Here is a 13948-nt window from a genome sequence, read left to right on the forward strand (position 1 = left end):
AATGATGAAATTCCAGACTTCAAAGGAACTTTTTTCTTGCAGGAAGGGGACCTCCCTGTTTCAGAACCCCATGTGGATCTCAACTGGAGTTCTTCTGAGAAGAACACTTCTGTGGAAAAGTTTGAGCCGCGCTGGCTCTGCGCCCCGCCTGGCTCTGGGCCTCTCCCCTGGCTTGGGCTGAGGCTCCTCAAGGGTATCGCGTTCTTGTTAATATCTGCTCACGTTTCTAAACTCACAGCTTGTCAGCGCCTACACAACCTGAGAGGTATTGCCATGTTCCAACTTGCTCTTTTCCCCAGGGGAAATGGAGAATCAGCAGCTTAAAAGGACTTGCCTGGGAAGCATCCAGGCTTCCCAGGCCAAGGCTTCTCTCAGTGTCCTTGGCCACCTCCATCCCTTAATCCTGCTTTAACCCTTAGCCCCTTGGTGTTTTTCAGAGAACCTCATCCCCCACCCACCCACCCCTGGCCCATAGTTCACCCTGCAATTCCATCCTTGGGGGCCCTTCCTCCCCCCTGGAGTATCTGGCGCCCATGGGGGTGCTTAGGAAAGTTTGGTGAATTAATGAGCACTGGTTCAAACAGATGCAACAGAGCCCAGTCCAGGGTCTGGTGAAGATGTGGTTGGATGGGGGTGAGGGGTGATTTACTCCGCCATCTCCCAGTGCAGCCCAGAGAGAGGGGCTGTGGTCCGCGGTGGAGGACTGGAAAGCGCCTCATCAAGCGTGCAGAAGTACCAACGCAAGTTGGCAGGGGTAGCCTCCTCTCGCTGCCCAAGGTTCTCCGGCGGGCGCGCAGCCGAGGCGCCTGGATGGTGCAATCTCCCGCGCGCCTTGCATTGATCAAAAAAGGGGTTGAAACAGTAAACGCGAGGAGGAGCAACTGCTCTCGAGTCTAGACTGGGGAGCACGACCAATGGGGATGCGAGCCCCGTTGCGCGAACCAATCAGCGCAGGGCCAGCGACAGCGCGGGCCAATGGGGGCGCCGGCTCGGCGCTGGAAGAAAGTACAGAGTCGGCGCCGGCTGCAGACTTGCGCTGCCCACGCGATCGGTCCTTTCCAGCAGACTCCCAGTTCCCGCTTCTGTACCATGGACTCCCTGATGCAGGTGGTCAACTTCGGGCCCGGGCCCGCCAAACTGCCGCGCTCGGTAAGTCCCCTTTAGCGTGCGCCGGCAGTGCGGTCCGGGCGGGAGCAGGCGCGTGGGTGGCTGTGCATCCCTGCATTGGGCTCCCGGATCCCCACTCCCCGCCCGGAGTTCCCTGAACGCTCTGCACTGGCGTGCACTCCCAGTTTAGGATCTATCGTGGGTGGGCCTCTAGAAGGATACACTGGGGCAGGAACTCGGCGAGGCTTGCTTGTGCAGCTGGCGCTGGCGCCGGCTACGGGAGCGCCGCGCGCAGAACTCGGCCAGCCCGGGAGTTTTGGCTCGCTGCGCTGCGCACCTGCAAACTCCGGCGCTGTGCCTTCAATCCGGCCGGGCAGGGGGCGCGGCGGAAAAGAAAAAGCTCCCAACTCTGCGTTCGCCTCGCCCCGCAGTGCTGCGAACCAGGCAGTGTTGTGTGGATGCGTGAATGGACGGTGAATGAGGATTGCGTTAACTGGAGGGATCTGCAAGCTGGAGGCCCGCGCACGACCCCTTGGAAGCAGTGTCGCCTTTAGCCAGCACTTGGAAACATTGCTTTTCAGAAATGTAAAATTAAAAGCCTTCAGTCCAGCCCAGGCTTTTCCTCTTTGTCTCTCAGATACCCCACCCGTCACTAAAGCCTTTTTTCTCCCCTCTGTTTCACGCGCAGATTTTTTTTTTTCCAACTGGAGTGTCCCCTAAAGGCATTCTAATATTCAAATTCTGGTAGGCCTTGGGCTGCTAGCCCAGTTCGGTTCACTTTGTTCTGGAGCAAATGAATTACTGAATTCTCCCCTGGGCCATTACGAGACCTTTCAAGTGCAAGTGGAACTTACTCCCTGCCTTCCCAGCCCCCAGCCGGGTTCCGGCTCCTCCCCTAACCTCCAAAACCCACTCCCTCCACATCCATTCTCCCCTCCCATCGCCCAAGCTGTAAAGGAGGCCAAGTCTCTACTGTGCCTTGGACGCACTGACCCCTGCCGCTGCTGTTATATTTTTATTTTTCTAACCAGGATGACTCTGATGATATGTTGTAGCAATATGGGGCATAGCCAAGTGCTTTACAATTATCTGCTGTTGAACTGAGTAGAATCTCCCTGGGACAGAGACTTCTCGGTGTTGTGATGAGAACAGAGAATCTTACAATTGTAGAAGGGAAAGGACATTTTGCTTTTCTGGGGGCAGCGCTCGTAGGAGTTGAGAGTACAGGGCTTCGTTTTTTCTTAGTTATTGCGGTCTGTTTTAGGTGAGATTCCCTGCCAGAGCTGTGCAAACGTTTCCTCTACCCTCACCGTTTTTTCCCTCTCTGTGTTTTGGAGTCATCTGCGCATTTGTTTCCTGTGTAATATGTTCTGCATTTATTATAAAGGCAGTTGTTATCAGTAGCACAATTATTTATTATTTATTTTCCTGGGAGGATTTATGCCCTCCTGTGTGCTCTCCAAGCTGGGGGGGGGGGGCGGGCAGATGTTGCTATTTATGTGTCTTCTTGATTTAATTGAAGTATAAGGATTAGAGAAGCTTTGCAAACTTTTTTTGACTGTAACCACAGTGAAAAATATATTTCACAAAATGAGCAAGTACCTGCACATAATTCAAACAAAAGGCTTATGAAATATTTAGCCTAATGACTACAACATACACAATTTTGTATTCTATTCTGCTCTGGTCTATTCTAGTTCATTAAGAAATTAGTTATGATCCGCAAAAGTGGTTGCATTCTGCAGTTTGAAAAAAAATAAACTCCACTGGATTAGAGGGGTATGCTTTTGGGGTAGAAATTTTAAAAACTTTTTATAATGATTTTGGTTATAAACTTTTATAGATGTCTTTTCAAGGAATACTATCTATGAGAGAAATACAGTCTGAACAGAAGTTCAAGGATGATTCTATCAGAGACAGATGTTTGTATTTACTAAAGACAAGAATTTGCTAAAAGTTTGTTTGATCAGCCATTGCTAATGTGTACAACAAAAACGATGACAAATTCTTTCTTTTTAAAATTTTATTTATTTATCTTTGGCTGCGTTGCGTCTTCGTTGCTGCGCGCGGGCATTCTCTAGTTGTAGCGAGCTAGGGCTATTCTTCCTTGCGGTGCTCGGGCTTTTCATTGTGTTGGCTTCTCTTGTTGCGGAGCACGGGCTCTAGGCACGTGCGCTTCAGTAGTTGTGGCTCACGGGCTCTAGAGCGCAAGCTCAGTAGTTGTGGCACACGGGCTTAGTTGCTCCTCGGCATGTGGGATCTTCCCGGACCAGGGCTCGAACCTCTGTACCCTGCATTGGCAGGCAGATTCGTAACCACTGTGCCACCAGGGAAGCCCCGATGACAAATTCTTGAACCTCTTTTTTTTTGGTCTCATTCTTTATTGTTAAAATGGTGTTTTTTTCAGACAAGTTGGAATCCAGTTTAGATTGCTTTTTTTTTTTTTTTAATTTAAATTTTTAATTGCATTTGGTCTTCGTTGCTACACGCAGCCTTTTCTCTAGTTTCAGTGAGTGGGGGCTGCTCTTCGTTGTGGTGTGTGGGCTTCTCATTGCGGTGGCTTCTCTTGTTGCGGAACACAGGCTCCAGGTGCGTGGGCTTCAGTAGTTGTGGCATGCAGGCTCTGTAGGTGTGGCTCGCAGGCTCTAGAGCGCAGGCTCAGTTGTGGCGCACGGGCTTAGTTGCCCCGTCGCATGTGGGATCTTCCCAGACCAGGGCTCGAACCCGTGTCCCCTGCATTGGCAGACGGATTATTAACCACTGTGCCACCAGGGAAGCCCTAGATTATGTTTTATGAGGTCTTTATCCTGTATCTTTTTTTTTTTTTCGGTACGCGGGCCTCTCACTGCCGTGGCCTCTCCCGTTGCGGAGCACAGGCTCCGGACGCGCAGGCTCAGCGGCCATGGCTCACCGGCCCAGCTCCTCCGCGGCATGTGGGATCTTCCCAGACTGGGGCACGAACCCGTATGCCCTGCATCGGCAGGCAGACTCTCAACCACTGCGCCACCAGGGAAGCCCTATCCTGTATCTTTTACAGGAACCTCCTTTGATGGCAGGATGCTTCTACAGAGGGTTTATCTCACCTATTTTGTGTACATTTTTAGAGCATTTCTTTCTCTCTTTTTACTTTATGGCAGGTCGCTCATACACAAAGGTAGAGAGGGAATAATATAACTAAATTCATGGACACATCAAAAATTTAACAACTAAGGACATTTTGCCAATCTTGTTTCAGTGCTCCCTCCCCCATACCCTCTTTCTCCCCTTCTGCCCCTGGATAATTTTAAAGCCAATCACAGATATCGTGTCATTTCACTCGTAAACAATGTAGCATGCATCTCTGATAAGGGCTTTCTATTCTTCTTACTGAAGTGTGTGTGTATATATATATATCTATGTAGATATATATATGAAATAGGTGTTTTTCTTTCAGTGTGCAGTAATTTACATTTTATTTGACTTTGGGAAAAAAACAATGAGGCACCTCTCTAGCAAGTGAGCTATGTGTTTGGGGGTGGGGGTAGGGGATAAGCTTTGCCCCTCACCCGTTTCCTGGCACTGGAAGATTGGCCATAAGATGGGTCCCACCTGTCCAGTTGTCCTTGTAAGGCAGAACGTGGTTATGGGATTGCAGTGATCTTACAAGATGGGTCAAGGGGCTGGACTGGGGCATACAGCTAAGTACCTCTGGAGCCACAGCTGAGATTCCTCACCTGCAAATTGAGGATGAGAATATCACCTTCAGGGCTGTTGTTGAGGGGAGAGTTCAGTACATCAGTACCCCTGACGAACCTTAATTCACAGCAGGTGCTTCCTAATTCCTGCCAACCCCACCCATCCCAGCAGACCAAAAAGATGGAAAATTGAGTTATCAGTTTAACTTGGGCCTAATTGATTTTTTTGTTGTTCCCCAGAACTTTATGCTTTTTGTGCTTTTGCTGTCAGAGTGCAAATGCAATTGTGGAAGGGACATTTTTCTAGAGAATTAGACTTTTCCCAAAGGTCTGAAGTTGACAGTTAAAGAATTGTTATCAGAAAACTTCTATACTTGATCTTTTTTTAAGTCCAAGTGAGTTTTTATCTCTAAGTAAATTCATACCTTTGGAAAAACTGTGTCTTAGCATCAGTCACGTTGCATAATTTCACTCTCAACTTGAGTGTAAGTTGCATCATCGGGGCCCTCTGGGGGTAGGGGGAGGAAGGGGATTGGCTGTGGGCAGTGACATAAGCTTCCTCACAGGCCTGGTGGGTGGATCCTCGCCCCTGTCCCTCCCCCACTGCAGTTTGTATGTCCAGAGCTGTGCACAGCATATTGAAATCATCTTAAATTTTCTTTTATTTCTAGGTATTGTCAGAGATACAAAAAGAATTATTAGACTACAAAGGAGTTGGGATTAGTGTTCTTGGTAAGATTTACTTTTGGATTCTGTGAATGTCCAGGATTCAAAGAGAACCAATTAAAATGCATCATCAAGCCTAGAATTTCTACTGGGTCTTCCTGTAGGCCTTTGTAGATATATTTTTAAATTTTAATAACTTCCATAGCATGTTTGATCGAAGCAATTTTGAAAGCAACATAAATGCTGGTGAGGGGTTTATACGTCTCAGCTTACTGTCGCATCATTGGTTTTTGCTATGCATAGGATCTAAGATCAAAAGATCCTGTATATTTACATTAACAGTGCCCAAACATTTATAAAATTGCTTCACATTCATTTTACAGTTTTTGCTGTTGTTAAACATGAGCTCATTAATGTTGAGAAGTACACAAGCCTTTTTTTGAAGGTCTTGCATGTTAATAATTTCATGAAGTTTCTTTGAGTTCTAAAATTTACTTTTTTATAAATTTAATTTTCTTTTTCTTTTTTGATATTTCCAAAGGCTACAGACTATTAAGAGACTGTAGGTTTAACCGTGTGCTCATTGCTATTAAATTTTCTTCCTGTGGGTCTGGCACATGCACCTAGATTTCTGTGAAGTGAGAGCACAGTGTGGAATTTTGTGCTGTTGTCCTAAGGGCAGCCTTTGCACACAATTCCTGTTTGTGAGAAAGATGTGAGTGATCAGAGACCAAAGGATAAATTAGTACATGGCTCATTCAGTGAATATTGCCACTTTTGAAAAATCATTCTGCTGGGACGATAAGGTTAAAATGTTTGCAGTTTGAAAATCAATTTGGATTTTCCCTTAAAGTAAGCGTGGCCCACAATTTGAATGGAAAATAACTGACATTTCCCTTTGTTATTTGATTTGCAAATTTTGTAGTTACAGCTACAGTTAACTTTTGTTGCTTTGGTTTTGAACTGGAATTTTTTTTCTTGTTTTTCTTTCCACAGAAATGAGCCACAGGTCATCAGATTTCTCTAAGATTATTAACAACACAGAGAACCTTGTGCGGGAATTATTGTAAGTTTAAAATTTTAAAGACAAAATTGTGTTACTCTTATTTGGGAATCCATATACGTGGGTGTCTGTTGCATTATTTTCTAGACTCTGCTGTGTTCAGAATATTCCATTCTTACAAATAATCTTGTTAAGATTCTCCCAAATTCACTAGATCAGTACATAATGCTTTTTATTTGTTCCTCATCCTGCGTTTGTATGTTTATTTTTATTTTATGTGGTTTTTCCAAAGATTTGAAATCATTGTGTCTGGGAAACATTTTTTTTAGCACTGTGGAAGTTAAACTGGCTTAAAAGGGATTTAAATGACAAAGAAGTGGTCATCTTTGTCAGCATAATTAACTATAGCTTAGTTCACTGGCTCTTAAAGTATTGCCTCATACAACCTGTCAGAATCAACTCGTGGGGGAAGTATTAAAAAATTCAAGTGCTGGGCCCCATCCAGACCTGTTGAATCAGAGCCTTTGTACAAACTTCATTTTTAACGGGCTCTTTGGGCAATTTTAAGGGTTCTGAACTCTGGGAACTGCTTCTCAAATGAACTTTCCTAGTTATCTGCACTGCTTTTCTTACCCAGAGGAAACTGTGTTCTTAAATAGATTGCTGCTTAAAGGAGAGGTTTTATATATTGTATAAATATATTCACATAGACATATGAATATGGTCATCTTGAAAACAAAACGTTGTTTTTTTTTCTGCTCACAAAACTAGTGCATGTTCATGGTGGAAAGTTTAGGGAAAAAACAAACTCACAAAATCAACCATAATTATCCATAACCCCACCAGTCAGGGGTAATCATTGTTAACATTTTAGGGTCCATCCTTGCATTATTTCATTAACAAAATTGGAATTATACTAATTATTTAATAACTTTCCCTTTAAATTGCATTGATAAAACGCTTCAGATGAGGCGGGCTTGGTGACATTTTTGTGAGGGGCCCTCGAAACCCGTGCTAATGTCCGTGTTTGGAGCCGGTAATCATCTGCTTGGCTTAGCATGCCAGGGCTGCCTGCTGGGTCCCTGTCATGTTCGCAGAACAATCGCATCCTTCATGGGGTGGGTACTTGGAATGTTGGCCCAAGAGATGTGGCATTTGACCCACACGCCTGTGAGCCTTTCCAGCTTGAACTTCTGGTTCAATTTATGGGCCGATTTCTTTGTACCCCTGTACCTAGACCTATGGTGCCCTTCCGTCCAGTTCTTGGCCTTGTTCACTGCCCTGCATCTGAATAACATAAACCAGGAACGCTGCCTTGGGCTGCCATCCTCCCAGCTGCTGAGAACCTCATGGTTAGAGTCTCCTAAGACCTGTCTGCGTGCTTTGCTAGCCTCCTGAGCCCTGGATATAGGCAGCCACGGTTCAAAACCAGATATATGCACATCATCCCTCGTGTTGGTGAGACCAAGACCCTCTCACATTGCCCTGCCCTTTGGTGCTTTCCCTACACCTATGTGCTGGAGCTCTGTCCCTTGGCCGTCTGCCTTCTGTGTAACCTGTTCCCAAGCTCTGACATTGCTCAAAGGCTTGGGTCCAGTTTCCCTGGCCTGAGCTGGCCTTACCCTATTGCCTGTAGCCATGCCAATCATCATCTTAATTTTCCATGTTGCAATCAAATATTTTTGCTGTTAATCTTGATATATATTGGGTAGGTGATACATGCTTAGGTCTAAAGGATTATCCAAGATCCTTCTCCAGTGCCCACCTGGTTCATAGCATGGACCAGCACATATATACTTTTAGGACTTTTGGTTGCAAGTGACAGAAGCCCAACATTTGGCTTACTCAAAAAAAAAAAAAAAAAAAAAAGAAAGGAATGTATTCTCTCATATAACAGAAAAGTGCGGGAGTGATTTAGGAGCTCACATGATGTCAGGAAGGTCTTTTTTTTCCATCTCCTGGCTCTGCTTTTTTATATGTTGGCTTCACCAGATGGCCACCAGTGGTTGCAGGTTTAGCTCCTACAGGTTCTCTCTTTCCCTCAATAGAAACAGCTCCTCTTTTCTAGAAGTTTGGATCCAGGTCTCAGAACCAAACCACACTGGCTAGCTTGGGTCACGTGCTCATCCCCCGGAGCTGGGATTGGCCACCCTCGAACCAGGTAGACCGAGAGTGGCAGCCGATGCTTCCCTAAAGGAACAGCAGGGTGTTACTGGCTCTGTCCAAAAAAACCATAGGCTTCCACCACAGGGTCCAGTAATATCTGTGCAAGGAATTGAGTAGATAAATGACTGGGTTGGGGAAGGCAGAGATGGGGCTTGACCATCGTTCTTGTAGTGTATCCACCCCAGGGTAAAGTGCTGGAAGAGCATCACTCATTCTCAATTTTTGACCCTGTTTACTGTCACCTCTGCTCTGCCCAGAGCCATTCCAGACAACTACAAGGTGATTTTTGTACAAGGAGGTGGGTGTGGCCAGTTCAGTGCTGTCCCCTTAAACCTGATTGGCCTGAAAGCAGGAAGGTGTGCCGACTATGTGGTGACGGGATCCTGGTCAGCTAAGGCCGCGGAAGAAGCCAAGAAGTTTGGGACTGTGAATATTGTCCACCCCAAACTTGGGAGTTACACAAGTAAGTGCTGGGAGCTGAGCTGGACAGTGAAATGCTGGCTGGCAGGTGGTCCCTCCTCAGCTAGCAGGTCACCCCTGCCCCGGGCAGTTCTTTCGTCCCGTTGTCAGTAATTAGTCTGATACCATTTAGATTGGCTGCCTGTTCCTGTTATGATTACTAACGGGCTGCTGCAGAAAGAGTATGCCTAGCCTGCTGACTTAGCTGCAAAGCCCAGGGGCTGGTTTGATCAAGGGCCGCCTACAGTGTCTCCCGGTTCTGGTGTCTTTCCCTGTCTCCTTCACAGTCAGGAAAGCTGCCCCCTCCTTTTTAGAAGATGGCTGCAGCTGCTTCTGACCTTATATTCTCTCACGTTTCAATGCCTTTGCTCATGCATTCCCAGTTAACAGTCTCATGTCTCCTGTGTCCCATTCTGTATCAGTCAAGCGGCCTTGCCTGAGTTGCATTGTACCTTCGGGGCTGTGGGTGGAATTGGTTCTACTGGAACTACATGGGCTGAGAGTCGCGGAGGCCGACGCCCACAGGAAACTGTCAGTGGACACAGGATGGATGGATACTGGGCAACAAGGAAAACACCCAAATACTCACCACGCCATTCTTGAAGATTATTTGCCCCCAGTAACAGTCAAAGGGGTGGGACGGGTCATCCCTTTAGGCTGTTGGTGGTGATTGTAATGTAAGATGGATAGGGTGCTTTCACTTGTGGACGCTCTGGGATCTGTCTTCCCCTGCTGGCGGAGGGGCGTCACTCCTGGTTGCCTCCTATCTCCCTAAGGAAAGAGGGGAGGAAACGGGTGGAGTCCCCAACTTGTCTCCTGTGATAGAAATTCCAGATCCGAGCACCTGGAACCTCAGCCCGGACGCCTCCTATGTGTATTACTGCGCCAATGAGACCGTGCACGGAGTGGAGTTTGACTTCATCCCTGATGTCAAGGGAGCAGTGTTGGTCTGCGACATGTCCTCAAACTTCCTGTCCAAGCCAGTGGATGTTTCCAAGGTAGAGTGTAAAAGAGGCCTGCGCCAGCGGGGCGCGGGTCGGAGGAGGGGAGGAGCCAGCCTCTCGGTTTCTCTAAGGACGTTTTAATATATACCAGAATGGGGAAAGGCTGACAGTGTTGGCTGTCAGAATGTTTACGTCCTGACATCCCCAGCCCTGTGTTAATCGCCGTCTCCCAAGGGTCACACTTGAGTCCTTGGGGAATTCATCTGCCTCTGAGAGTGGCGCTTAGAAAATCCTTTTGTCAACATCTTGGGAGTTAACTTGCTGTCATCAAGGAAAGCTTGGGGGGCTATGAAGGAGCCCCACCTTGCTTTGTACCCAGCTCAGCTCCAAGAGCATGGACATGACATGTAGATTTCTGAGCAGCTACCCAGGGTGGGCACTAGTGCCCGAGGCACGTGCCATGGGGGGTGTGATAGCTGTAAGGAACTTAAAACAAACTACAAAGTAGTCTGCCTTTTAAAAAGTTGCGGTAAAATATTCTTACCGTAACTTTACCATTTTAACCGTTTTTAAGCGTACAGTTCAGTGGCATTAAGTACACACACACTGGTGTGCAACCATCAGCACCGTCCATCTCCAGAACTTCTTCTTCCCAGACTGAAACTCTGTCCCCATTAAACAGTAACCGCAGTCCTCCCTCCCCCCAGCCCCTGGCAACCACCATCCTACTTTTTTTATTGGTCTCTGTGAATTCAACTGTTCTAGATAACCTCACGTAAGTGGAATCATGCAATATTTGTCCTTTTCTGTCTGGCTTATTTCACTTAGCATAATGTCCTCAGGGTTCGCCCATGTGGTAGCATGTCAGAACTTCATTTCTTTTTAAGGCTGAGTAATATTCTGTTGTATGGATGTACGCATTTTGTTTATAGCCTGCTTTTTATTTTCACTCACCATGCACTGGCAATTCTAAACAGTGTCAACTATAAAATACTCCCTGTCGAGCCACACTGTCCCCCCTCCTCCCACTTGGGATGCCACTGAATTTTCCTACAGGTTTCATGGGGACACATGGAAGAGGGTTCTACATCTTACATGAAAAAATTTCCCAAAGTGTCTTTAAACATCTCTTTTTTTCTAAAATGTCTTCTCTCTCAGGCAGCTTGTCCCATTATTTCTCAGTATCTTCTGATTATCCCTTTATACAAATATAAATGGATAAAAAAATTGATTTCTTTAGGGCACCAAGGACAGCAGCCTTATTTTATTTTATTTTATTTTTTATTTTTTTTGTGGTACGCGGGCCTCTCACTGCTGTGGCCTCTCCCGTTGCGGAGCACAGGCTCCGGACGCGCAGGCCCAGTGGCCATGGCTCACGGGCCCAGCCGCTCCGCGGCACGTGGGACCCTCCCGGACCGGGGCACGAACCCGCGTCCCCTGCATCGGCAGGCGGACTCCCAACCACTGCGCCACCAGGGAAGCCCAGCAGCCTTATTTTAAAGATGGACTGGGATGTAGAAAAGAGGTATACTAGAGTGAATACAAATAGATACAAGGCCTCCACAGTGATGGGTTTGGGCCGGCCCCTCCCTGGAGAGAAGGATCAGACAGATTTGTAATCTGCAGGCTCTGAACTCTTGAGTATCGATTTGCTGTCCCAGATAGAGATTCCTTTAGAGAAGGGAATGCACTCTGAACAGGATTAAAATAGAGTCACTTCCTCATAAAAATTGTGCTTTGGAAGGAGATTGGGAAGTTTGACTACATTTATGAAAAATGACCCAGTGCATCTAGAACAGCAGGCTTTCTCTTTTGCAGTTTGGTGTGATTTTTGCTGGTGCCCAGAAGAACGTTGGCTCTGCAGGGGTCACGGTGGTGATCGTCCGAGATGACCTGCTGGGGTTCGCCCTCAGAGAGTGCCCCTCAGTCCTGGATTACAAAGTGCAGGCCGGAAATAACTCCCTGTATAACACACCTCCCTGCTTCAGGTAACTCTGGGGTATGGCTTGGGGACCAGCGAGGAGGTCTCAGTATTTCCCATCAATACTAGTTGACTTTTTAAAGTAGGGCATGATGCCACGAATCAGTGATCTAATAGCCCAGATATCCTATTAGGATTCTCTGCCCAGCTCACCTCTCCCTCGTCTCCCTCTGTGTACTGTTTGATCAGCTTTCCTTGCCTTTCTTTTGGGGTGTTTTTGTTTGATCTTGGTAGCCTTGGTGGTTCACCATTAACCCAAAAGCTTTCTGCACATGAAGTGTCATGCTTACATCTCAAACAACCAGTGCAGCTTTGGAGAAAGACTTTCAGAGGCCGGGCTACTGGTCTTTTTCTTTCCTTACTGCGTCTGCTTGAAGCTGGCTGCCTGGCATCTAACACACTGGCTGGAACAAACACCTCTCTGGTTTTTCACCCAGTCTGCAGGGGTCCTATTAGCCTGGCTTCCCCTTTTCCGAGTGAGAGGCTGCATTACAGCACTTTTGTGGAGAGTAAGGCTACCCCACCGTACAGTCTTTTAACTCCCCGACTCAGGTAGTTTGTGAAAAACTTTGTGACACCTAGGATTTAGCAATTGCCTGAGAGATTTTACTACTAACAAGCTGTGTGACCTTGGGCAAGTTGCTTAACCTATCTGTGCAGCAGGTGTCTCCAGGAGTAATTGGTTGCTGTGAGGATTGAATGTGAGGATTGAATGATTAATACATATGTATAAAATGTGAGTGCCTGGCTCTCAATGACTTATAAATGTTAGCTGCTGTATTATTATTGTGGTTTCTGTTTTATCCCCAGCCTTAGCAGCGGGGATAAAATAGCCAGAGTTCATAGATTATCTTATCTTTCCAGGGCAGCTATGATGTAAAATAGCGATGTGTATGACCCTCTTAATCTCCCAAGCACCCTAGGAGGTGCGTACTCTTATTATTATTCCCATTTTGCAAGTGAAGAAGCTAAAGTCATACTTCAAGAAGTGGCATAGCTGGGGTTTGAACCCAGGCGGTCTGGCTTGAGAGCCCAGGTGTGCACACCCTGTATCTTTGTGCTCTTCACAAGCAAAACTCTCAGTGTGGGTTTGTGTTGGAAAGATCCCATCTCTGGAGAACGGTTGGCTGCTGGGAATCCAGCTCTCTGAGTCTCCCGGGTTTTCCAGGGATGGTAGAAGTTCTCTTAAAAGAGGGGGTATGAAGAGGGGCTCGGGCTAGTACAGGCTGCGGCTCCGTGGGGTTGGGGCTTTGTTAGAGGTCTCCCTCTGAGGCACTGCCTGCAGGAAATTTCTTCCACATAATTTACCAGAGGAAGAAAGGAGCTTTTTCCAAAGTTAGAATTCTGCTGGAAATTTTTGCTGGTTTTCTGTGCGGCTCCCATGGGCCGGAGCAGCTCCTCACTTTGTGTCCCCTGCTTTCCTCAGGGCACGGAGGGCTCCAGTGCTTACTCTCCTGGTCACCTGTCAATCCCACTCTGTTTCACCCCGGTTGAAAGTGCTTCTGAAGTGCCTGGTAGGGATTGGTGGGCAGGGCTGAACCTGTCTCACCTGCCCGTCTTATCTCTGGGGTTTCTGGCGGTGGAAAAACCCGTGACCACCGGCCAACTGGGAAAGGAGCCACTGCCGTGCTGAGCGGTGCAGGATAGTTGGGGAGCCTGAGCTCAGGGCCTCTGGAGAAGGAGCTTTGGCTCCAGGCTGCGAGGTGGCAGGAGGTGGCGGGAGGCGTCTGACCTTACCTGTCAGAACGTGCAGCCAGGGCCTGGCTTGCAGCCAGGTGAGTCTTTCCAGGGGGGCAAAGGCCACCACAGCTCTGTGAGTGAGATGGTGGGAGAAGGCAGGGAGAGCCCTGGCCCTGAAACGGGGCCTGAAATGGAACTGGCAGTTCTGATCAGAGCACAGGCTGTAGGAACAGGGGGAGCTGTCATGCCCTCTCGCACCTTCTCCATG

The 13948-nt window shown here is 47.4% G+C and overlaps 1 protein-coding gene across 1 annotated transcript in view; it reads left to right on the forward strand.

The window, feature by feature from the left end:
• The first annotated feature begins 972 nt into the window (after window positions 1-972).
• LOC131760995 (phosphoserine aminotransferase) overlaps window positions 973-13948 on the forward strand; it is a 30342-nt gene continuing 17366 nt past the window's right edge. The window contains exons 1-6 of the mRNA XM_059071215.2: window positions 973-1149; window positions 5453-5513; window positions 6444-6513; window positions 8874-9079; window positions 9901-10073; window positions 11838-12007. Of these exons, the coding sequence (XP_058927198.2) occupies window positions 976-1149; window positions 5453-5513; window positions 6444-6513; window positions 8874-9079; window positions 9901-10073; window positions 11838-12007 (854 nt within the window). The 5' untranslated portion in view covers window positions 973-975. The remainder of the gene's footprint in view (window positions 1150-5452; window positions 5514-6443; window positions 6514-8873; window positions 9080-9900; window positions 10074-11837; window positions 12008-13948) is intronic.

The sequence above is a fragment of the Kogia breviceps genome, chromosome 8, assembly GCF_026419965.1.
Source record: "Kogia breviceps isolate mKogBre1 chromosome 8, mKogBre1 haplotype 1, whole genome shotgun sequence".
NCBI classification, from domain to species: Eukaryota; Metazoa; Chordata; class Mammalia; order Artiodactyla; family Physeteridae; genus Kogia; species Kogia breviceps.